Consider the following 23,038-nt stretch of genomic DNA (forward strand, 5'->3'; position numbering starts at 1 on the left):
GAGCAACCAAACTGCCTAGGCTCCCACAAAGCCAATACGTGCAGTAGGCTCAAAAACCCATTGCCATTGTTCTTGGGGTCTCAGTAGTCCTCCTTGTCCACATTTATCTTTTGTTTATTTGTATGGAGGGCACTGCACACAAGCCACAGCATGTGTGTCGAGGTAAGGGGACAACTTGCAAGAGTCAATTCTCTCTTTCTACTATGCGTCTTCCAGGAATCGAACTCGGGTCACCAACCCTGTCAGTAAGCACCTTTAACCACTGACTTATGTCACTAACCCCTAATCTCATTTATTTTCAGGCCCTAACTCAAATGTACATCTTTCTTTTCTTAAATTCTGTTGTTTGAGACTTATGTACACGTGCATAATTTTTTAATCAAATTCACCCCATTTTCCCCTCTGATGATATATAATTTTTTTAATTATACCATTATTCCTAAGGCTAATGGATGGATTTTGGAATATCATACTTGCCAACATACCTCAAGATCATCTCATACCACCCAAATGAACCCACGCTGTGGGCTGCCATTTCCATCATGCCCTCATTTCTTCTTTTGGAACAAAACAAGGAGGGGCTGTCTTGACAGTTAGGCTTGATGTTGTGCTGTAGTGTGTACTATCCTTCCATGAAGCACTGAATGTTTAAACTAGGTGTGCTTTTATTTTCTTTTTATACCATCAGTAGGTCAATTAAAAAGAAGAAAATAATTCTGGGAAACACGAAATGTTTCAGGTGAGGATATACTAAATACTCTGATTTGATAATTTTCCAGTGTGTATGTGAATACAAAACCGGATCACGCTGGGTGTGGTGGGTATGGCTAGTGCCCCGGCATGCCGGAAGTCAAGGCAGAAAGATGAAGAATTCAGACGTAAGCGTGCAGCATAACAAGATGCTGACTCAATAACAGGGACCAGAAGGCATCCTATTGTACCTCACCAAAGCACGCCAATATGATGCGCTTAGTCAAAGAATAAAAGTGATTAATGATAAAATTTTAATGAGCCTTTATTGTTATTATGGTGGGTGTTAAAATAAATATTTGAAATTAGAAAAATCTAGGCCAAAAAAAATTATTATCTGTTTCCTGCGTTGGCTCTTTGTACCTGAGGGATGCACTCAATCTGTTGGTGACTTAGTAGCATCTAACACAAGACTGAAAGGAGGCAAAGCCTAGGACATAGACAAGTGAGACTGTGTTCTAGGTCCCCAGTTGTCACTCTAAAGTCTACTCAGATCAAAGGAGTTATCCTTGGCCTAGTACTTGTCTAAGAGGAACTGTCTAAATTTAAGAAGATACTTATGCTATCAGGTAGCAGAGCAACTGTAGTCCAACCAGCAGCAAAGGAAGGTACCCTTGAAGAATAAATCGTAATTTATGAAGGAATGTAACAAATTGGTTACTACCATTAAAGGTGGCTGTTTTATTGTGTTTCCTATGACCCAGAACTGAGATCTCTCACAGACATATTGTAAAGAAATGTACCACAATCTTGGTTACATGTTAATGAATGTGAGCGCAGCACTAAGTGCAAGTGCATATATACACCCACGTGCGTGTAGACGTCAGAGGACAGTCACAGGTGTCAGTCTTTGTCCTCCACTCTGTTTGAGACACAGTCTCTTGTTCACTGCTGTGTGTGCCAGGTTATCTGCCATGAAAGCTTTTAGGTACTCTACTGCCTCTACCCCCACTGCCCGGTTTCTATGGGGAGTTTGTGAGATTCACACTCAGGTCCCCAAAATTGTGTGGCCATCTTCCCAGGCCTAATTGTAAGTTTTAAGAGCCATAAAAATTTGTTCCAGTTTATGTGTGTTGCTATCAAATTTTGTTATTACTGTTCTTGCACAAATTACAGAGATAAAAGTCCATACTTTCAATTTGTGGATTCTTGTAGGTAATAATGTTGAATAGCTTAATGATTTTAAAAATGATTATTACCAGTTTCTTTTGGATTATTTTTTCCTTATTTGAAGCCCTGAGAATCAAACTGAGGACCTTGTGCTTGTTAGCCACACTCTACCACCGAACTCCATCCCCAGCCCAAGTCATCTCTGTCAAATAATTTATTTGCTCATTTATATGTATATCACAATTAGCTGCTCTAAGTGTGATAGACATATCAGTGTTGTTTGTATTTTGCAGGGTCTCTAAACCAAACATTTTTGGTATTATACTGATTTACTTTCTGTGGGCACTTATTTGCTGTCTTCATGGCCAAAGCTGTGACTCTCCACTATAATCTCCCTGCTTCCCCAAACATGCCAACAGGATTCCTTTTCCACAGAAAGGAAATAAGTGTTTTCTGCTAGATTTCTGACAATTTGACTTTATGTTGCTCTGTGAAGATGTAAACTTCCTGAGTGAGGAACAGCAGTTGCTCCTTTAGGAGTGAGGTTTAGGCAGCATTAGGGACAAGAGATGGTAGCTGGAATCCATTTGAAGGCTGGCACCTTCAAGCTGAATTACACAACAATTAACATTTCATGATAGCTCTACGCCCTGGTCTTTTTTTTTATCAACAATTTGTCTGGTGATTTACTTTTTAAATGGAGTCATTTCTCATTTCCCGTTGTCTTGTAAAACACTTATATTGTCTCAGATTGCAACTCTGAAAAACATATCTGCAGCACACACACACACACACACACACACACACACACACACACGCACGTGCACAAAAAGAGTGAACAGAGAATCAGGCTGGGTATCATTAGTTCCCCCCATGTTCAGTGCTTCTTGCCACTTGCTGCACTTGGATTTCGCTGGAATCTAAAAAGACAATGTTTTTAGGTCTGATGTCTGTTTCTGGTGGTGTTGATGTGGTTGTACTAGACTAGAACCAGAGGCTCCAGCAAGCGAGGTAACTCCATGGCCACCCTGTGTACCCCATTTCTGAGGCCTAGCTTCCACCCTCACTTTCAGTGTTAATTTTAGGATAGCTTGGGAGTTGGCTGGGTTTTTTTTTTTTTTCATACTCCCAGGTGATTCTAATATGCAGCCAAAACTGAAGCCAAATGTATCACTTCAAAACTTTTAAGAGGGACTAGATCTTAAAAGATGTTTTACTAAGAAAAGAGCTAGAAACTTCCGATGTTTTCATAAACACCTGCATCTTGGGATTAGAATTTCATGAGAAAAAAAAAACTATTTTGGATATAACCAAAGTTTCCAGAATTCTTTATTTGCTGTCTTCTTCCTTCATCACTTAAAGACTATAAAAAGTGAGAGTTTTAATGAGAATTTTTTTCAGGTTTTTTTTTTTTAGGTTTTTCAAAATGCAGGGGAGCAACCCCAGAACACTGATAATTAATAAGAAATGGGACTATGGGTACAGTTCAGGGGCAGAATGCTCAAATGATCAAGGCCCTGGCCCCCTTAAAACAAAACAACACCAAGGAAGGAAGGGAGAAAGAAAGAAAAGAAGGAAGAAAGGGAAGGAGAGAGGGAAAGAGGGAGGGAGGGAAACAAAGAAGGAAGAAAGAAAGAAATATCAGAAAAGCATTGTGGCAACAAAAAGGTTGTATTTTACACTTCTTATTCTGTGCCAAGGATGAACCAGCTCTCACAGGTTGTCCTCTGGCTATCACACATGTATGTACACACACACACACACACACACACACACACACGATAAATGCAATCTATAAAACAGAAATGATTGTGTATTTTGTGCCTGAATAATTTAATTATAAAGTGGTATGATAAAACTCTCCAGTAAGACACAGCTGAATATAATACAGTTATTGTCTGACTCCCATTTCCAGTCTAGACTACCTCACAGTGAGTTGGCTGGACCATATGTAGTCTTGACACACAGACTGGAGTTGAAGAAGTAGAACAGTAGCCTAGGAAGCAACCATCTTGTGAACAATTGGGAGGGTCCTGGTTCCATCTGCAGTCAGCCATGAGCACTGGTCTATTACAGGAGCGCTGGGGCCCTTTGTTTGTCCCAGCCGCCTGGCTAGCTTACACCCAAAATAATCACACAGAAACTGCATTCATTTAAACACTGCCTGGCCCATAAGCTCTAACTTCTTATTGGCTAATTTTTACATCTTAATTTAACTCATTTTTATTAATCTGTGTATCACCATGTGCCAGTGGCTTACTGGGAAAGATTTAGCATATCTTGACTCTGGCGACTTCATGGCAGCTCTCTGTCTCTCCATGACTCTGCTTCCTGTTTCCCACAATTGAGTTCTGTCTCCCCACCTACCTAACTTCTGCCCTATCACCAGGCCCAAAGTAGTTTCTTTATTAACCAAAGAAAGCAACACAAATACAGAAGGACCTCCTACACCTCCAGTCTCATTATCTTCACCTCGTCATTTTTGTGACAATCCACATGTACTGTTGTGATAGGGCAAAGTCCATTCTTTTCAAGGATGTGTTCCCTGAGGACCCAGGCTCCAATAGATGGCTCTGTTATGTCCGTGTACCTCCTGGTATCGCTGAGTGAACTCAATGGGGGAAAAAACAACATGAATCAGAATTGACCAAAACTCATTGCATTTATAAAAAAAAAAAACTCAAAAAGTAAAAGATATTACTTTTCAATGACAAAAAAAAATGACCTGCATCTTATGCTGCCAAACATCAGATTATGGCTGGTTGTGTTATATTTTCGAGAGAGGTTCTCAAAACGGACATTGCAGCATCCACCCTCCCCATGTCCTCTCTAGTATTCCCTGGTTTTCTGAAACATAGGATGAGAAGTACCTCTCATTAGTGATCAGACAAGCAGCCACATGCCTCAGTTTTGAAAAATATAAGACATTCTCATTAATTCTATACTGGAAATACTGAAACGTGTTATTGCTTGTGAATAACTAATATCTGAGCATCTCAAGGGTTGTGGTCTTAGCTCTGCCAGGCAGCTGCTCTGTCTGTGTCCCCTGCCTATGTATTTGCTTATCTAGTTATCCTTTCCTTCTCATACAATCCTCCTAAAAGTTCCAGCTTGTCCATGGAAGTACATGGCCAGGGCTCCTTCAGGATGTGAGCGGTCTCAGCACTGCTCTTTACACTGCTCCAAACTGTATCCTCAGTCAGTGTGCCCAAGGCCACATGAAGGAGAAGGTGATGGGAAAAAAGTCAGAGATGAAGAGGAGAGGCAAAGGGGACAAATGAGAAGGGGCCAGAGGAAGCTCAGGGTCCCAGATGAACAGGTTTCAGTTCCGGTTCTATTAGTTAGTCTTTATGTGTCCTTGGACAAATTTCATAGCCTTCTGTGCCTTACTCCCACACTGTGAAAAACTGGGGGTAATAATAGAGACACTTCACAGGGGTTTGTGGCAGTTAATTAAAGTTCTTGGCACATAATTAGATTTCTCTAAAAATCCTACTGCTATTATGATGATCATCATTATTGTCCCAGAGTAAAGAACTGGAAACCATGGAGAAAAATGTTTCCTAGATTGTCGTAACAGATGACCCCATATTGGGTGGTTTAAAGCAAGGGAACTATATTGTCTCACAGCTCAGGAGTTCCAGGGTCCAAAAGCAAAGTATTCCTAGGTCAGCTCATTCAGGAGACTCTCGGGGAAGAATCTAACCCTGCCACTCAGTGAGCTTACATAATGGGGTACATCACATTTTCTACTTTCAGATTTTCTGCATCCCTGGTTCTTTTTCTTTCTGTTTCCTACAAAGACAGTTTTGCTACACTTCTTTTCCATCCTAACCCAATATGATTTCATCTCAAACCATATTTTAATTATGTCTGCAAAACCCTTACAACAAATAAGGTCATAGTCTCTAGCAACTACCAATTGATTGGGATCAACAAGGTGAAGTAATGCTTCTAACCTTGGAAATGAAGTTCATAGGCTCCAATGACTGTGCTGTATAAGTCAACAATTTGGTAAAACATGCCAGCAACTTCCGGGTCATCAGCTGTGAGTTAATTAATATTCTCTTGTTTAAACTGTGATAAACATCTTTGGAGGAAAGTTGGAAGCACCCAAAAGGGCAGACTGCACTTGTCTGCTCCTGTGTCATCTCTTCTGACATTGCCATTTTATTTTATTGTATTTTATCCTGTTCTCTAACCCCAGATGATGGATACAAAGTGTTGACCAGGGTTTCCATCCCACCTGGTCCCACATCCATTTAGTAACAAATAGTCTGCATTAATCATAAACTGGTTGGCCTAGTAGCTCAGGCTTCTAATTAACTCTTGTAACTTGTATTAGCCCATTATTTTTGCCTGTGTTAGCTACATGGCTTGGTACCTTTTTTCAGCGAGGCAGTCACATCTTGCTTGCTCTGTGTCTCGCTTTCTCTGTGTCTGGGTGATGACTGCAGACTGACTCTTTCCTGTTCCCAGGATTCTCCTGTTCTCGTTGCCCTGCCTATACTTCCTGCCTGGCTACTGGCCAAACAGCATTTTATTAAAATACAATTGACAGGGTAGAAGCCATTGTCCCACAGCATGAACTGTGACGCCTCAGGAAACTAGATTGTAATAACGGGTTCTCCAATTTCATAACTTCACTTACCCCTTCATGGCCTCAGACAATGTATTTGTCTCATCCAACCTTTGATTTCCACAAAAGACCACCAACAATTTGTAGAGTGACTCTTGTTATAAAAACGAATACACAAAGAGACTTCACCAAAAAAATACATTTCAGGGAATGATTGCTATTTGGTTCAATCTGTGCTGCTATAACAAAATCCAGACACCTTAAATATATTAAGAATAAGAATTTGTTTCTCATGGTTCTAGAAACAAAAACACTCAAAATCAAGTCACAAGTAGGTTCAGTGTCTGGAAGGAACTGGAGCTCTGTTCCTAAGACAGTGCTTTATTGCTGGTTTCTCCTGAGGTGACAAACTCCATACTCATCTGGTGACAAAAGGTCCCCTAGTCCTGCCATACATTTTCCAAGCCCATTCCTGAGCACTGTGGCCTCTATCACCTCCCAAATGCCCTTCCTCCTAGTATCACACCACTAACCAAGTATCAACACATAAATTTGGAGGATAAATTCCGACAGTCGTCATTATCATTAGCATCGAAGCAGTTCATTGCTGTCTTCCTTCCTTTGAGAGAATGCCTGGCAAAGGGACCCCGAAGAAAATCTAGGAACGTTCACGAGGACGAGGACGAATCCCACCTTCTCTACCTCCACCCACTACCACTCCAGCACAGAGTGCATAGACCAAGCACTCAGCCAGTATTCATGGAATGAAATACTGTAGTGATTGCATTCCCAGCACAAGCACAGATCTCAATGAATAAACTTATAGTAGCCTGTCAGATTGGAGTCAAACCAGGACAGTCTATGGCAGATTCCTCCCATTCGCTGCAAAGAGTAGGCTGCCAAGCAAAGACAGCATAGCAGCGTGAGGCTTGTAATGCATGTCAACATTCAGCAAGGCTTGGACCAAATAGCAGTCTTTTTTGTTTGTTTGTTTGTTTGTTTTTTGAGACAGGGTTTCTCTGTGGCTTTGGAGCCTGTTCTGGAACTACCTCTTCTAGACCAGGCTGGTCTCGAACTCACAGAGATCTGCCTGCCTCTGCCTCCTGAGTGCTGGGATTAAAGGCGTGCGCCACCACCCCTCGGCCAAATAGCAGTCTTTATTGCCCATTTCTCATGAGTGCATATAAAATTAAAACATGTTCATTGCAGAAACTGTGGAAAATATAGTAGGCAAGAAGACTAAGATTATTCCTGACCTCATATTATTTTTCTTTAACAATATGACATTTTCTTAGTCCTTAGTCTGCAACATCAATTTTAACAGCGTTGTAGCCTTCTGGTATATATTTAGGCTATCACTCAGTGCATGAATTTACTTGGTTCTTAATATTTTGTTGCTGAAAATAAAAATATAAAGATGTGAATTTATTATTTATAACTTTATAAAGTGTCAATGACATGGTATTTATTGTAGCCCTGTTCCTTTTCCAAATGTTACAATTAACCAAAACATTAATCTGATTGGTTTATGTGGAACTGATTTTCATAGGCAAACTAGTCTTCTCTCAGCTTTGACTACATTATCTTAAGCAAGTGCTCTCACAACCCCACCATTGCCAGCCCAGGAAGCAATAAGTAGTCAGCCTTCTCAAGTCTGCTGCTTAAATAACTTGTTCAACATAAGGGCTAATGAGGCCAGTGTCGTGGGGATTTGAGCTCTGTCTAGGCAGAATGGCGAATTAAAAGTCCAAAGGCAGTGTTCTCAACTCCAAACAGCTGCAATTTAAATGATGTCTATTAGTTTCCAAGGAGCAGGGCAGAAAGCATGGGTGGATCAACACAAATTCATCACCGCCCTCCTCCAGGTGGAAAGCAGCTTAAAAAAATATCTGTGTCAAATCGAGAAAGAAAAAAAGAAAAAGGTGGTTAAGGTTGTAGAAGGACAAGGCGAAGACTCGGGGATACAATTGACTGGCCTTGTACCTCAAAAGCTGCTTATAGGCACAGTCTGTATGCCCCCCCATGCACTCTCTATAGGAGACAAATGACCCCAGATGTATTAACAGAAACTGGCATGTTAAGTGGTATCATCTCTTGCAGCTGACACAGCCCTGGGCACTGACGATGTATATGACGAGAAAGGATGCCAGTGTGACGTGTCCGTGGAGGACCTCACCCCACCACTTAAGACTGTCATTAGAGCTATCAGGTGGGTAAAAACCATGAGACAGATGAGCCTGGCACGTCTCTGATTATTTGTATTCCTATGTGGCTGCCGCCTCTTTCCAGCAGGTAGGTCTCCTGGAATAACTATCTCCCGTTTGGGGTTCATCCACATGCTTTTTTAACTCACGAAGTGTTTTTATTCTTCATTAAGGAGCTGGGCTGCATTCCACATGAGATATGATAGAGATGGTGGGTGGCATTTGAAAATGCAGACCATACCAGGGAGATGACATGAGAACTGGGATGCTGTGTTGTATTTGTTGCTTTGGGAACATTTGGTTTATGGGTACAACTGGATTTTTTTAAATTATTTTATGCCTTTATTCGGTGGCATATGTTTCATATTTTGTACCAAAGGAAAAACCCTCTAGGCTACTTGAAATAAGATTGAGCTCTGAACAGGGGAAGCCCAAGATACTCTGCAGTCATGGTTAGTAGGGAATCTAAATCTGCTTTTTCTACACTGGCAAAGAGTTAAGAGAGGACCCATGTTAGCTCCAGCTCACACTTACTAAACCTCACACACATATGAAACATTCACAATGTAGATGAACAAGTTGCTGTTTATTGTGCCTTCCCGACTTAATCCCTGTGGGGAACCTCTATCTAATTGTATATATCGGGGGACCTGTTTGGCTTTCTTGCTTGACATGTCCTACATCTTACCAAGAAGCCAGGAAATGGCTTAAAATAGCCACCCTAACTCAGTGTGTTCAGGTATTCGCTCTAACCTCCAATATCGGTGAATTAATCACTTGCCGCTAGTTTGAGTTGATCATTTTACATGATGTTACATGTGACTCTGTGGTTTCATTGGGAAACACTGGGCAAGCAGAAATTAGTTACCCATAAATGTTGGTGGGGGTAAAGAAAAACATGATATTACGAATATGCATAATGCTCCAGAAGATGCTTAAATGATCTGTATCCACAAGCTAACCCAAAGTGTAGCAAAGATTAATTGTCCTACAGAAATGGAGGTTCCTTTTCGGGCCAGATGGTCTCCGGTTATGCCCCACATCTAATTGTAGCTGTACATAGTACTACAAGCCTTCCTCACTAGGTACCAGTTTGAGCAACCAGTTACATAGTTACCACATTCTCATGGACAACTGAGAAGTCCTAAGTGGCATTTAAGTGAGGCATGATAGCACATGTCTATAATCTTAGGTATAAGTCTGAGGTCAGCCTGGACTACTTAGGGAAACCTCACCTCACAAAAAAATATACGTATGTATTTAAGTCCAGGAAACTCAGAATATGTAGGGGAATAATGTCAGAAGCCTTCAACTAAGGGATAGTGATAGGGCTAACCAGAGGATTAGAGGTTAAGAGCACTGGCTGCCCTTCTCCAAGACCCAAACTTAATTCCCAGTACCCACATGGTGACTCACTGTAATTACAGTTCCTGTGGGTCCAATGCATTCTTCTAGCCTCTTCAGACACCCAGGTCCTTATTCAGAGGACAGACAGACATTCATGCAAACAAGACACCCATACACATAAAAATTTTTAAGTTTAAAAAGAGACAATTAGGACTGGGAAATGCACTATTCGTTATGGAAGCTCCTTGTTACAAAAGGATATTTAGATTTGAATTAGTTAAAATGAAAAACGATTGAAAATGTAATTGCTCAGTTGCACAATGCACATTTCAAATGCTTAGTATCCAAAGGCCCACTATGACAACCGTATTGGACAAAAGTAATAAGTAAAACCAGCAACATTCTATCATCACAGGAATTCTTATTGGACATTCCCGCTCTGTAAGTCACCTTCAGATTCTTTACATGCTTTGGCTATTTCTATCATAGGCCCGGACATAAAGGTCGGAGAATTCAGTCCACAAATTCATCCAACTTGCAACAAGTACCTTAAATCTTATCTAGGAGAAGCAGATCAGGCTTCATAAAAGTCAGACTTAACAAAGTTTCCAGCCATTTCCGCAGACCCTCTGTAACTTTCGCTTTTGCCTCACAGCCGCTAATAAAAGGATCGTGGGCTGCTGGAAAAAAAAAGAGTTAGGTTTATTCTGCTGTTCTGAGCACTTTAGCGACAGTTTTAGATTTACTTTGCCCTTCCTGAAATCGGCTGATGTTTGTAAAGTCTTTTGCCAAATTCCCTTGTTTTTCAGAACTCTTTCTCTGTCCACCCCTCCTTTTTTTTTTTTTCTTGTTCATTGTTTGGTCTGGGATTTTGTATTTTGTATTTTTGTTTGGGCTTTGTTTGTTTTTTAGGACAGGGGCTCATGTAGCCCAGGCTGGTCACAAACACAAACATATTATGTAGCTAAGACTAGTCTTAAATACCTGGTCCTCCTGCTTTTATGCCCCTAAAGCTGGCATTTCAAGCGTCTGCCACCACATCCAGCTTGGTTCTTCTTTGTATGTGTGTTCCGTGCACATGTGAGTGTATGGGATAGAGGGAGTCTGCACACCAGTGTGGATGAACAGAAGCCAGAGTACTATACCATATGCCCTGCTCAATCACTGCCTTGAGGCACGGTCTTTCATTGAACCTGAAACCAATATTATTTTTAGGGGTTGGGTTGTTATTGTTGTTGTTATTAGGTTGGCTTTCTGGTTGGTTTTTCAAGGCAGAGTTTCTCTGTGTAGCTTTGGAGCCTGTCCTGGAACTAGCCCTGTAGACCAGGCTGGCCTGAAACTCACAGAGATCCATCTGCCTCTGCCTCCCAAGTGTTGGGATTAAAGGCATACGCCACCACCGCCCAGCTGAGTTAGTGATGTTTTAGGTAGAATATCTGGTCAACAAACCCTAGCAATTCTCCTGTGTTCACCTTCTAACCATATCCTGCTGTGGGGGTTACAGGCTGGTGTAGAAACATCTGGCTTTTACAATTAGCTGCTGGAGTCTGAACTCAGGTCCTCTTGCTGAGGCAGCAAGTGTTGTTACCAACTTAGCCATCTTTTCAGCCCATAGTTTTTATTTTTAGTTGAACTTCATGGCTGAGGTGTCTGCTTTTGCGGGGATTTTGAAGCTTTTGATGATGATACTTGATACCTGGGGGATATCTTCCCCCTGTGTTCTGATTCTGCCTGGGGTTGTTTAAATCACTCCCAAGTTCCACGTAAAAGAATTAGATTAGCTACTATTAAAAACTTAAAAGCCACTAGACTAAAGAGTTTACTAACAGTCTGGAGTTGTTCATCCATGTAAGTTAAAGGTTTCCCAGCAACCACATGGTGGCTCACAGCCATCTCTAATGAGATCTGGTGCCCTCTTCTGGCCTGCAGGCAGAACGATGTATACATAGTAAATAAATAAAATCTTTTAAAATAAAAACTATTTTTGTAAGACACCTATTTTCTGATCACTGACAAACATCACCCACATACTACACATAACAGCCAAGTTACAAGATTAGTCTGTCTGCCCGACAACAAATGGGTGGGTCAGGAAACTGCGGAATACACACACAGCAGAGCACTACCTGGTCATAGAAGAAGAACGAAATGCCATTTATAGGAAAACAACTGACGAAACTGGATTGTACTTCAAGTGAAATAAGCCAGACCCTGAGGAAGGCTGATATGGCATGCTTCCTCTCATGTGCAGAATCTACACTTTCAAAAGAAAGTTTGTAGGGGGAAGATTTAGAGAAGGAGAAGGGCTGGCAATAGGAGGAAGGGTCCAAGGGACGCTATAGAAAGTGAATGCTATTGGAGTAAATTGTATACATATATGAAAATATCAAAATGAAGCCAGTTATTTTGTATGACTGACTTTTTATTTTTTTTATTTATTAAAGATTTCTGTCTCTTCCCCCACAGCCACCTCCCCTTTCCCTCGCCCTCCCCCAATCAAGTCCCCCTCCCTCGTCAGCCCAAAGAGCAATCAGGGTTCCCTGCCCTGTGGGAAGTCCAAGGACCACCCACCTCCATCCAGGTCTAGTGAGGTGAGCATCCAAACTGCCTAGGGTCCCACAAAACCAATAGGTGCAGTAGGATCAAAAACCCATTGCCATTGTTCTTGAAATCTCAGTAGTCCTCATTGTCAGCTATGTTCAGCGAGACCGGTTTTAACCTAGGCTTTTTCAGACCCAGGCCAGCTGGCCTTGGTGAGTTCCCGATAGAACATCCCCTTTGTCTCAGTGTGTGGGTGCACCCCTCGCGGTCCTGAGTTCCTTGCTCGTGCTCTCTCTCCTTCTGCTCCTGATTTGGACCTTGAGATTTCAGTCCGGTGCTCCAATGTGGGTCTCTGTCTCTGTCTCCTTTCATCGCCTGATGAAGGTTAATATTCAGGAGGATGTCTATATGTTTTTCTTTGGGTTCTCCTTCTTATAATGACCAAAAAAAAAGAAAAGAAAAGAAAAAGAAACTGCCATTACCTTGACATGGTCTTCCATAATGCAGAGCATCTGATTATTTAGGAATGTCTGGAGCTGAGTGATAGTTACATTTCATGCTTGTATTAGTATTGCATCCACTACGGAAGTATGAATCTGGTCTTGATGAGATAACTCAGTGGTCAAGAGCCCTTGCTACTCTTACAATGGACCAAAGTTCAGTTTCCAACACCCAAAATAAGTGGCTCACAACTGACTATAGTGTCAGCTCCAGGAGATCGAGAACCGTCTATGGCCTCCCTGGGCAGCTGCTCTCATGTGCACATGCCCCCACACAGAGACTGGTATACACATTTAAAAAAAAAAAAACTATAAATATTTGGCAAATGCACACATTTATACTTGTCTTAATAAACCTTTGAAAGTCTTATCAATGCAGCTAGATTCTTTTAAATGTCTCAGAGCCACAACCTTTTTAAAATGCAAAAGAAGTTACATCGCTCGTTGTATTGCACCGAGCTAGGTTATTTCACAGATATGAACACCAAGGCACCATGAGAGTATTGTTTAAAGAATACGGCATTCGGGGAAAGTGCTTTGCTCAATAGACAATGTGGTGTTTGTATGCTTCTCGCCAGTGTGGTTTCATAGAATTACTATGTCTAGGATGAGAGTAACTCTTAATGAGGTCCTCAGTGACCATTGCTCTTGCATAAGATGCTGTTATATATGCAGAAAATGTGTGTGTCTTTTCATATTATTGTCTCAATGGCAGAGTGCCTACCTAGAATGTGTGGGTTCCTGGAACTGATACCCAGGACCACAAAGCAAAAATCTGAATGAGAATTCTGTGCAACCTATTTTTCTACTAAAGATAATTAAAAACAAACCAATTCACATGCTCATTATTTTGAAAACCTGCAAGAGAAGCTTATTAATTGAATTATGTTCCTAACGTCCCTTAATATTTATATGTAATAATAACCATCTCTGTTATGGTTCACTGTAGGTAACCATTCATATCCCAAGTAAAGCCAACTGTTTAAAGAATCAATGAAATAATAAAGTCATGAGTAAAAACTCAAAGAATTCTCTTTCTGTATATTAGCTTGCTGTCCTGAGACTGCAGCCAAAGGCCATGCATAACCAGACAAGCAAGCACTCTACCATTGAACTACATCCCTAGTCCCTCAAAGATTTCTTTAGCTGACTCTATCCTGGCACTATGGGTCATCCACTCCACATCATTACCCTACTGAGCTAGCTACTTAAGAAATTTGATCCAAGGAACAGGATATCCTATAACCAGCCCTGTTCTTTTTGTAGGGAGATGGTGATAATATTGTCCTAGCTGTGGAGATTAAGTGAGATAATATTTACAACCACTGAGAGCTGTGCTGGCTTATAGTAAGCACTGTACCAGTGCTAATGATTAGCCCTTGAGATGACTGGGCTTCTCTTAATGCCTCACAGTAGGCCTTCTCCACTGTCTCCCTTCCACTGTGCCTTGAAAGACACAACTGTTGAATCTAAAGGGTGGTGTAATAATGAGGAGCAGTGGGCTGCTTTACAACAGGTGGGACTCAAGAGCAGAGTGCATATCTGGTTCTGTGGCCCAGTAGGGAAAGATGTGGAATGGGAACAACCTTGGTAACCATCAACACAATGACAGCTGTCTTATTGATGCCTCATCCCAGGAAAATAAAAATAAAAATGGTCTACACAGATTCCAGTGCGTTAAAGCTTGCAAAGGAATCCAAGGGAAAAAGAGAATGGCTCAAAAGTAGCAAAAAGATGACTGCCCCCCCCCAAAAAAAGTAAAAAGATGACTGGCAGACAGATGGAAACCAGAGAGGTGCAGCAGAAGACAAGCTGGAGGAACAGCTTGAGCAAAAAAGAGGTTAAATGTGCTAAGTGCTGCTAAAAGCGCAGAAAGATCGAATGAGAAGGTCCTTGGGAAGTATCCATCAGCATTAACAGACTCTGGGTGGAGGAAAGGCAAGATAGGGGGAAGGGTTTGAAGTCAGATGGCAAACGGAACGTTTTTAAAAACTTGATATTATAATCTTTCACTCTAATATGAGCATGGGTGTCAAGAATTTCTTTGTGACTAGCAAAGACTCAACTCCTCCAAAATAACTTACATCTGATCAGCCACTGAGGAGCCAGTGATGACATGTCAAACCTCCTGAAGTGAATATGCAAATCAGACCTCATTGTCACCCTGGTTGGATGATAGAGTTTCCCAGTGTTCTTTCGGTGGTACCCGTGTTGAGAAGCGTACGTGTGACTGTTTGTTCTCCTGGTCCCTTCCTAAAATGTAATCTCAACTCTGGATCCTTCTAAAGACTCACTTTGTACTTCAGATAAAATCACTTCACAAGAGGAGCCGATATTTGCCATTGTAGATTGTTGCTGTTGTTATTGACTCTGCAAGCTGTTTTATCATCATCAGTTCTTAATCTTGCTGACGGCACCTCCTCTGCTTTAACGGGGGTGATGGATGAGTGTTTTATGTCACTATTAAGACATTCTTGACAGCCATGCCACAGGAAAGGGTGCTGCCAGCAGATGTTGTAAGGATCATTTAGCACATGTTTTTCCAATCAACTAATATATTCCCTAGGATATTTGTGGTTTGTTTATGTTTTGCAGATAATCACTGGTGGCCACATTTTCATTGTGGCTGAATTAAGCTACTGTTCCTCTTGATGACACACACAGAGACTTTTTTTTAACCTTTTATTTGCTTTTAACTTAAACTGAGTCTCCTTTTTGTTGCTGGGACAAAATGATTTAAGAACAATACAGTATATGAGTACTTATTTACTTATTCCTTTCACACTTTAAATTTTATGCTGAATTTTGTACTCCTAGAAAAAACAAAAATCACAAAATTCAGTTAACATAACAAGGTTAAGCAGACCCTGGGAGGAAATTAACTATTTATTGACTGCTTGAATCAACAAGTTTCTGCATGAGTTTTACTACCTTACCCAATTAAAAATAAAATTCACCAAACCTATAAAACTTATTCATCTGTTTTTCATCTTGAGAACAATAATAATTTAGACTGGACCTGGAGCATACTCACTGCGTTTAATCCCAGCACTCAGGAGGTAGAGGTGGGCAGATCTTTGTGAGTTCAAGTCCAGTTTGGTCTACATAGTGAGTTTCAGGATATCAAGAGAAATGCAGAGATGTACCTGTGTATACCCTGTCTCAAAGAAAACAAGAAGAAGAGAAGGACAAGGAGGAAGTGGAGAAGAGGAGGAGGAGGAAGAACACCAAGAGGAGGACCAGGAGGAGGAAGAGAAGGGGGTCTTTTGCCAGAAGTGGAAACAACGCAGACACAGAATTTGTTCTAACGTTTTAAGCCAGCCAACTGGTATACCTGATTGCAATCTCTAGTGAGGACACTAGATGGACTGTACACAAGGGAAGCCAGTTGGTATATCGTTAAGAGCTATAAAAAGTGGGACTAGACAGATGGCTCAGTGGTTAAGAGTATTTGTTGCTCTTTCAGAGGTCTCAGGTTCAGTTCCCAGCAGCTACATGGTGGCTCATAATTATCCATTACTCCAATTCCAGGGGTCTGGAGCCTTCTAACTTCCACGGGCACAAATACATACACATATAAATAAATAAATAAAACTTTAAAATAGCTAAAAAGCTAGAGAAATAGACAAGTCGGGGCATCTAAGATCTACTGGGCTTCCCTAATAACTAGTATCCCAATCTGAGATGAAAGAGGGGTAGAGTAGTCTTAGCTGTGTGTTTCCCTAACTTCTTTTGCAAGATCTTCAGAAAATAAGTACGGTACCCACAAATGCAAGTTATATTGTTAAAATATGTTTACATATTAACTGGAAAATAATATCACTATGAATAACACATACAATTAAAATAGAAACACAAATTACCGCCGGGCAGTGGTGGCACACACCTTTAATCCCAGCACTTGGGAGGTAGAGGCAAGGCAGATCTCTGTGAGTTTGAGGACAGCCTGGTCTACAAGAGCTAGTTCCAGGACATGCTGTAAGGCAAAGAGAAACCCTGTCTTGAAAAAGACCAAAAACAAAAAACAAAAACAAAAAAAAAAAACCAACAACAAAAAACAAAGAAAAGAAAGAAAGAAACACAAATTGCCAAGTCATGCAGACTTGGTTGTCTACTAGGTTTGCTCCATTAATAGCAATCCTTGAGTTAAGGATAAAAGATCAAGAGAGGTCTAACTTAGGGTATGGGTAAGGGGGCATTTGATGAACTAAAGTCTCTATATCATTCAAGAATGAGCACTGGGACCCTTAATTTGTTTTGTTTTGTTTTGTTTTTTAAACTTTGTTTTGCTTCTCTAGGATCACGAATTATAGGTTCAATGCCCTTTATTTATGGCTAGAAACCACTTATGAGTGAGTACATACCATATTCATCTTTTTGGGTCTGGGTTACCTCACTCAGGATAGTGTTTTCTATTTCCATCCATTTGCATGCAAAATTCAAGATGTCATTGTTTATTTACCGCTGAGTAGTACTCTAATATGCATATATTCCACACTTTCTTTATCCATTCTTCCATTGAAGGGCATCTAGGTCGTTTCCAGGTTCTGGCTATTACAAATAATGCTACTATGGACATAGCTGAACAAATGCTTTTGTAGTATGATAGGGCATCTCTTGGGTATATTTTTCAAGACAAGGTTTCTCTGTGTTGCCCTGGTTGACCTGGAACTCACTCTGTAGACGGCCATTGAACTCAGAGACCCACATGCCTCTGCCTCCTGACTACTGGGATTAAAGGCATATGCCCCCACACCCAGATGGAATCCTTGATTTTCAAGGTTTTAGATGCTATGGAGACCCAAATATCAGGAAATGGAGTTTCCCAGACTTGGAAGAAGAGCTGTGAAATACAAAGTCGCAGAGCAGATGAACCCAAGAGAGCGAGACAAAGTAGAGAGATGGGCCAGAAAAGAACCCCACATGCGCTTCAGAAACACGAAGCAGGAATATGTGGTCATTTTGGAAGCTTTAGAGATGAACATGCAGAGCCTGTGAAGGGCTGTCACCTCCAGAAATCAAGCCCTGCCATCTCCTCCAGTCCATGTCTGCGCTCTCAGACTGGCCAGGGTTCCCAGCTGCCTTCTGCCCATCACTCAGCTGTCTGGCCAGATTGAAAGCACTCTGGCTTCAGAGCATTATCTCCTACCCTGGCTGCCCTCAGTGATGAATGCTAAGAGGATGTTAACCCTTTCCATTCCAGCAGATGTTGACCACAACAGCAGGCAAACAAGAAGAATTTCATTAAATATCCTTAGCTTATGGTATAGCTCAGTGATAAAGCACTTTGTTAGCATTTATAGGGCCTGGATTCAATCCCTTGGTGTAGGGGGGTCTTCTTTCTATGTGTTGCTTTCATTGGAATGCTGGGAGGGAGAAAGCAGAGTCAGGTAGACGCCATGGCTCAGCTCTCCGAGATGGAGGCTGGTTAGTCTCACGCCAGTAAGCCACAGTCAAGTGGCCATACAGATTATTAGAAATGGGTTGAATCGAGGTGTGAGAGTTAGCCAATAAGAGGCTAGAACTAATGGGCCAGGCCGTGTTTAAATGAATATAGTTTCTGTGTAATTATTTTGAGGTTAAGCTAGTCGGGCAGCCAGGAGCCTGGCAGGCAGGACGCAGCCCGCGGCTCCTATTACAACAATCCCTAGCACTAGAAAGGTCTGTCTGTGTGTGTGTGTGTGTGTGTGTGTGTGTGTGTGTGTGTGTGTGCCGATGTGGTAGCTACAACCTGTATTTCCAGGTACTCAGACCACTTGAGTCCAGGAATTCAAATCCATCACAAGCAGCATGGTGAAACTCTGTCTCAAAATAAGACAAAAAGAAGGTCAAAAATCTCCAGGTCATATCTTAGACCAATTAAATCAGAATGAGAGTCAGGGCCCACGCTCCCCGGGTGATTCCGATGAGCCGCCAAGCTAGCGAAGTAGAACTGCCTTCACAGTCAATCAAACGCCTCTTCGGTTCACAGTCGGCTGGGCCCTCTCTGCCCCGCACACGGTTTGGCTGCTGGCCGGGTCCGTCCATCTGCTCTGTTTCCCCCTTATTCTTCTCCCTGCATATTCATGCCTTCACCCTGATTTGGAGGACTTGAACAAGACTCCGGCAAGATTTTATAACTCGTGGCAGCACAACAAAAAAATGCACCTACGTTTCCTTCGCTCCTCAGAAGCGCACATGTGTTTGTGTGTATTTATAGACATATTCTACCCAGAGTTTAACTTTGCTGGAGTTCCTTCGTTCTCAGAAAATGTGTGAGCAGGCTCCCCGTTTCTGGACGAGATGCCAGTTTGGGTCTGTGGTGAAGCTTTTCCGCCCTCTAGTGGTGTTGTGAGAGCATGACAGTCTTGTTCAACAGGCTTTCTTCCGCCCCCTATCCTCCTGCTTATCAACAGGGTTCATAGGAGGAGACAGAGCTTTTGATGAGGAGTTCTTAGCTTTTGTCTGTTCTGTTAGTCCACTGAGGCAGCTCATGGAGAATCTGCTGGGTGTGTACCTGACTTCTCACCTTATTATTTATCCTCCAAAGGGCAGCCAGAAATTACCAGAAGAACAGGTCATCCGCTTGGCAAAGGTTTGTCGAGTATGTAACAAGCCAGGCACAGGTGAATCTTTTAGTATCAGCCTTACTCAACCTCTCTCTGTACCACGTGTCCTTAACTGCAGAATAATCACCCCCCTCCCTCAGGGAGCATTCGGAAGGGCAGTCTATTGCTATCATCATCCTATTTATCAAATCCATTGTTAAGGTCCTATTTTTACCCTGGGAAAATGTCCTCAAACACTCCCTTTTTCCCAGGCAATGAAAAAGCTATAGTCAAGTTCTTTTGTAAACATGGAAGAGGCACCCGAGGTCTTTGGCCTCTTTGACAAGGCGGTTCATAGACTTCAATTTATTCCTGTTTTCCTGGTATTTCCTCATAGTTCCTATCTAAAAGACGGGTCAGAGAGGACAGCTAAAGGTCAAAACTCTAACCCAAAGTTTGTTTGGTGCAAATTAAGTGTTATTGGGCCATATCTGCATTTGTTTGTTTGTTTATTCTGTCCAGAGGTCTGTCTCTCTAGCAGAAACCATAAGACCCTTCAGGACACACAATTTTCACGTGCTGGTCCTCTTCTTCTAGAATACCTTCTTGCCCTTCCCCTAGGTATTTTATTTTCCCTGCATTTACACCCATCTGTGCCTGGAGAATCAAGACATAGAACTTCCAGACAAGCCCCACAGACAAAATCAGCTTTCACCCTTCTTCTCCCTGCCAACCCAGAACTTTCTAAACCCAGATCTCTCTTCCTTCCCCTATTCTTTCTTTCTTTTCTTTTCTTTCTTTTTTTAATTTTGCTGTTTTGTTTTTGTTCTTTGAGACAGGGTTTCAGTGTAACAGTCCTGGTTGTCCTGGAACTAGCTTTGTAGATCAGGCTGGCCTCGAACTCAGAGATCTACCTGCCTCTGCATCCCAAGTGCTGGGATTAAAGGCATGCACCACCAATGCCCAGCCCATTCCTCTATTCTTATAGCTAAACGTCTTACTACCTGAAATACAGTTGTCTTCGAGAAGGGAAAATTCAATAACCAGAAGACTATTTAAATTCATCACTGAAGGGCTGGAGAGATGGCTCAGTGGTTAAGAGCATTGGTTGCTCTTCCAGAGGTCCTGAGTTCAATTCCCAGCATCAATTCCACAACCATTTGTAATGAGATAGGGTACCATCTTCTGGTGTTCAGGCTTACATGCAGGCAGAACAAAGTATATGTAATAATAAAAAATACAGTTAAATAAGCAGTAATTTGGTTAAGTGTACGTTTAACTAATAATAATATGAAGATTTTAAAAATTCATCACTAAATAGCCCTTCAAGCCAAGTGTGGTGACACATGCCTTTAATTCCAGCACTCAGGATGCACAGAGAGGCAAAGCTTTGAGTTTGAGGCCAGCCAACAGAGTGAGTTCCAAGACAACCAGTGCTACATAGAGAAACCCAATCTCAAAAGGCCACACAAAAATATGTTCCCTCAATTTTCAGTACCCTCACTTCTTCCTAAAGGTCTAGAATTATTAAGCCATGAACTTCATTTCACCCCTAGGTAACTAGAGAAATGACATTCTCTCTTCTCAGAGGCTAATAGGATGGCTTTTACAAGTGTGCGGTGCTCTCTGGGAGAGCGTACATTTCAAAGCGAAACTGGTGGACGACACTGAGAGTAATGGACACATCCTGAAGTGGGGTGTAAATAAGCAAAAAAAAACCTTTATTTGTTGGAAAGGGAGATATTGCAATTAGTAGGTTGGGGGAAGAAGAGAACGCTTGAGAGAATGAAGATAATGAAGCAAAAGGGCAGTGAATTCCAAGCATGGGTCCCTTCAGAAAGACAGAGATGAAGATGGATAAAGTGATTGCTGTGGCCTTGGATTCACTTGGGCGTGTGTCAGAATTCACAGGCCTCCTAGCCTGTACAATCCTTTTAGAGTTATAAAGTCTCCTGCCTCTGAGCCCCCTGTAAAGCAACTCTCTGGATTGGCAGACTGGGGACCTTGGCCTCAGCAATCGCTTGCCTCTTGTGAGCAGGTTACCCAAACTCTCTAGCTTTCTCTTGACTCAAAGAGCAAAGGTGGGAAATTATCAGTTCTGCATTGGTATGATGCAGACAAACTGCTTAGCCCATTGCCACACACCCAGAGAGGTGCCACAATTAGAGAGCCAGTCAGCATTTAGCCGTAGAGGGCGCGAGCTATGTTTTGCTCGGCTTTTTGCAAGCTGTGCGTCCAGCAAATGATACTGTCTGCTCACATCTGGGTCAGTACTTTAGACCTCACAGACAATTTGGGGGCATTTCAGGGATGACCAGAGAAAGGAGGAACTGTTGCAACAAGCCAGGATGGCGAGATGTGCTCAGAGATGCCCTCTCAAGCTTACCTTCACCTCTGAGGTATTCCCCTTGCCACCTCTGACTTTGATTATGATAATTATGTCTGTCCCAAAAGAACTGAAAGGAGATCTGTTATAGAAAAAGGGCATCACTCATGCCTAGTCTTCTTTAGAGTGAACCTGGCAAGATCATTTCAGATATTCTTACTAGTGCCCCAAACAGGAATCTAAGGTTATTGTCGTTTCTCCGCTGTTTGTAACAGGATCTTGCTATGTTACCCATACCGGCCTTGAACTCCTGACTCAGTAAGCCTTCTGCCCAGTCTCCTGAGTAGCAGTGACTAAAAAGAGGCACCTCGGTGCTCAGCTCAACGTTTTATGTTCTTTTAGATGCTTGGAGTATTTTTTTTTTCCTATTGTGTTGACGATTCTAAAATGTGGTATGTACAGTTTAAAAGCAGAAAAAGGCAACCCACATTGAAATAAATGTCATAAGCCAAGGCGATGGTGGAGCACGCCTTTAATCCCAGCACTCGGGAGGCAGAGGCAGGCGGATCTTTGTGAGTTCGAGACCAGCCTGGTCTACAGAGCTAGTTCCAGGACAGGCTCCAAAGCCACAGAGAAATCCTGTCTCGAAAAACCAAAATAAAAATAAATAAATAAATAAATATTAAAAAATGAAATAAATGTCATAGAGAACTAATACAATGCTTTATAAATTAAATAAGGAGAGGTCTTCATTAAGAAAAAAAAGGTGATTTCTCTGGGTGGGTGTTTACTGCAGTCCAGACACAGCACAACAGAGGCCGCTGCACCCACGCTGCAGCCAGTGGAAGCACACTGGCTTATGCAGCAGTCTCCCTTTCCCTACCGTTGGGAGAAAAAGAAGAGCTGCTGAAGACGCCGCTCTGCCTTCTCACTTCTCCAGAACTGTTACTGTGCAAGTGGAGGACGTAAGGTGGGAGCCAGGCAGACCTGGGTGTGGTCATGCTTTGCTACCGAGTGCTTGGAATGTCACTTTAAGACCTATGTACTTCTGCCTCCCTAAACATATTTAAAGCAGAAATGAACATCTCTCCCAGTGCTGATGAAGCTAAGACATAATGTACTATGCATGCGAGTGTGGTGTGTGCACACGTTCA

General features: G+C 42.0%; 1 protein-coding gene across 4 annotated transcripts in view; it reads left to right on the forward strand.

The window, feature by feature from the left end:
- Kcnq5 (potassium voltage-gated channel subfamily Q member 5) overlaps positions 1 to 23,038 on the forward strand; it is a 556,834-nt gene that overhangs the window by 522,121 nt on the left and 11,675 nt on the right. For all 4 annotated transcript variants that reach the window (XM_050134658.1, XM_050134661.1, XM_050134657.1 and 1 more), the window contains one exon: positions 8,540 to 8,648. In XM_050134658.1, coding sequence (XP_049990615.1) covers positions 8,540 to 8,648 — 109 coding nt within the window. The remainder of the gene's footprint in view (positions 1 to 8,539; positions 8,649 to 23,038) is intronic.

Source organism: Alexandromys fortis, unplaced genomic scaffold (genome assembly GCF_014885135.2).
Source record: "Alexandromys fortis isolate MF-2015 unplaced genomic scaffold, M_Fortis_MF-2015_v1.1 scaffold_20, whole genome shotgun sequence".
In the NCBI taxonomy this organism is placed as follows: domain Eukaryota; kingdom Metazoa; phylum Chordata; class Mammalia; order Rodentia; family Cricetidae; genus Alexandromys; species Alexandromys fortis.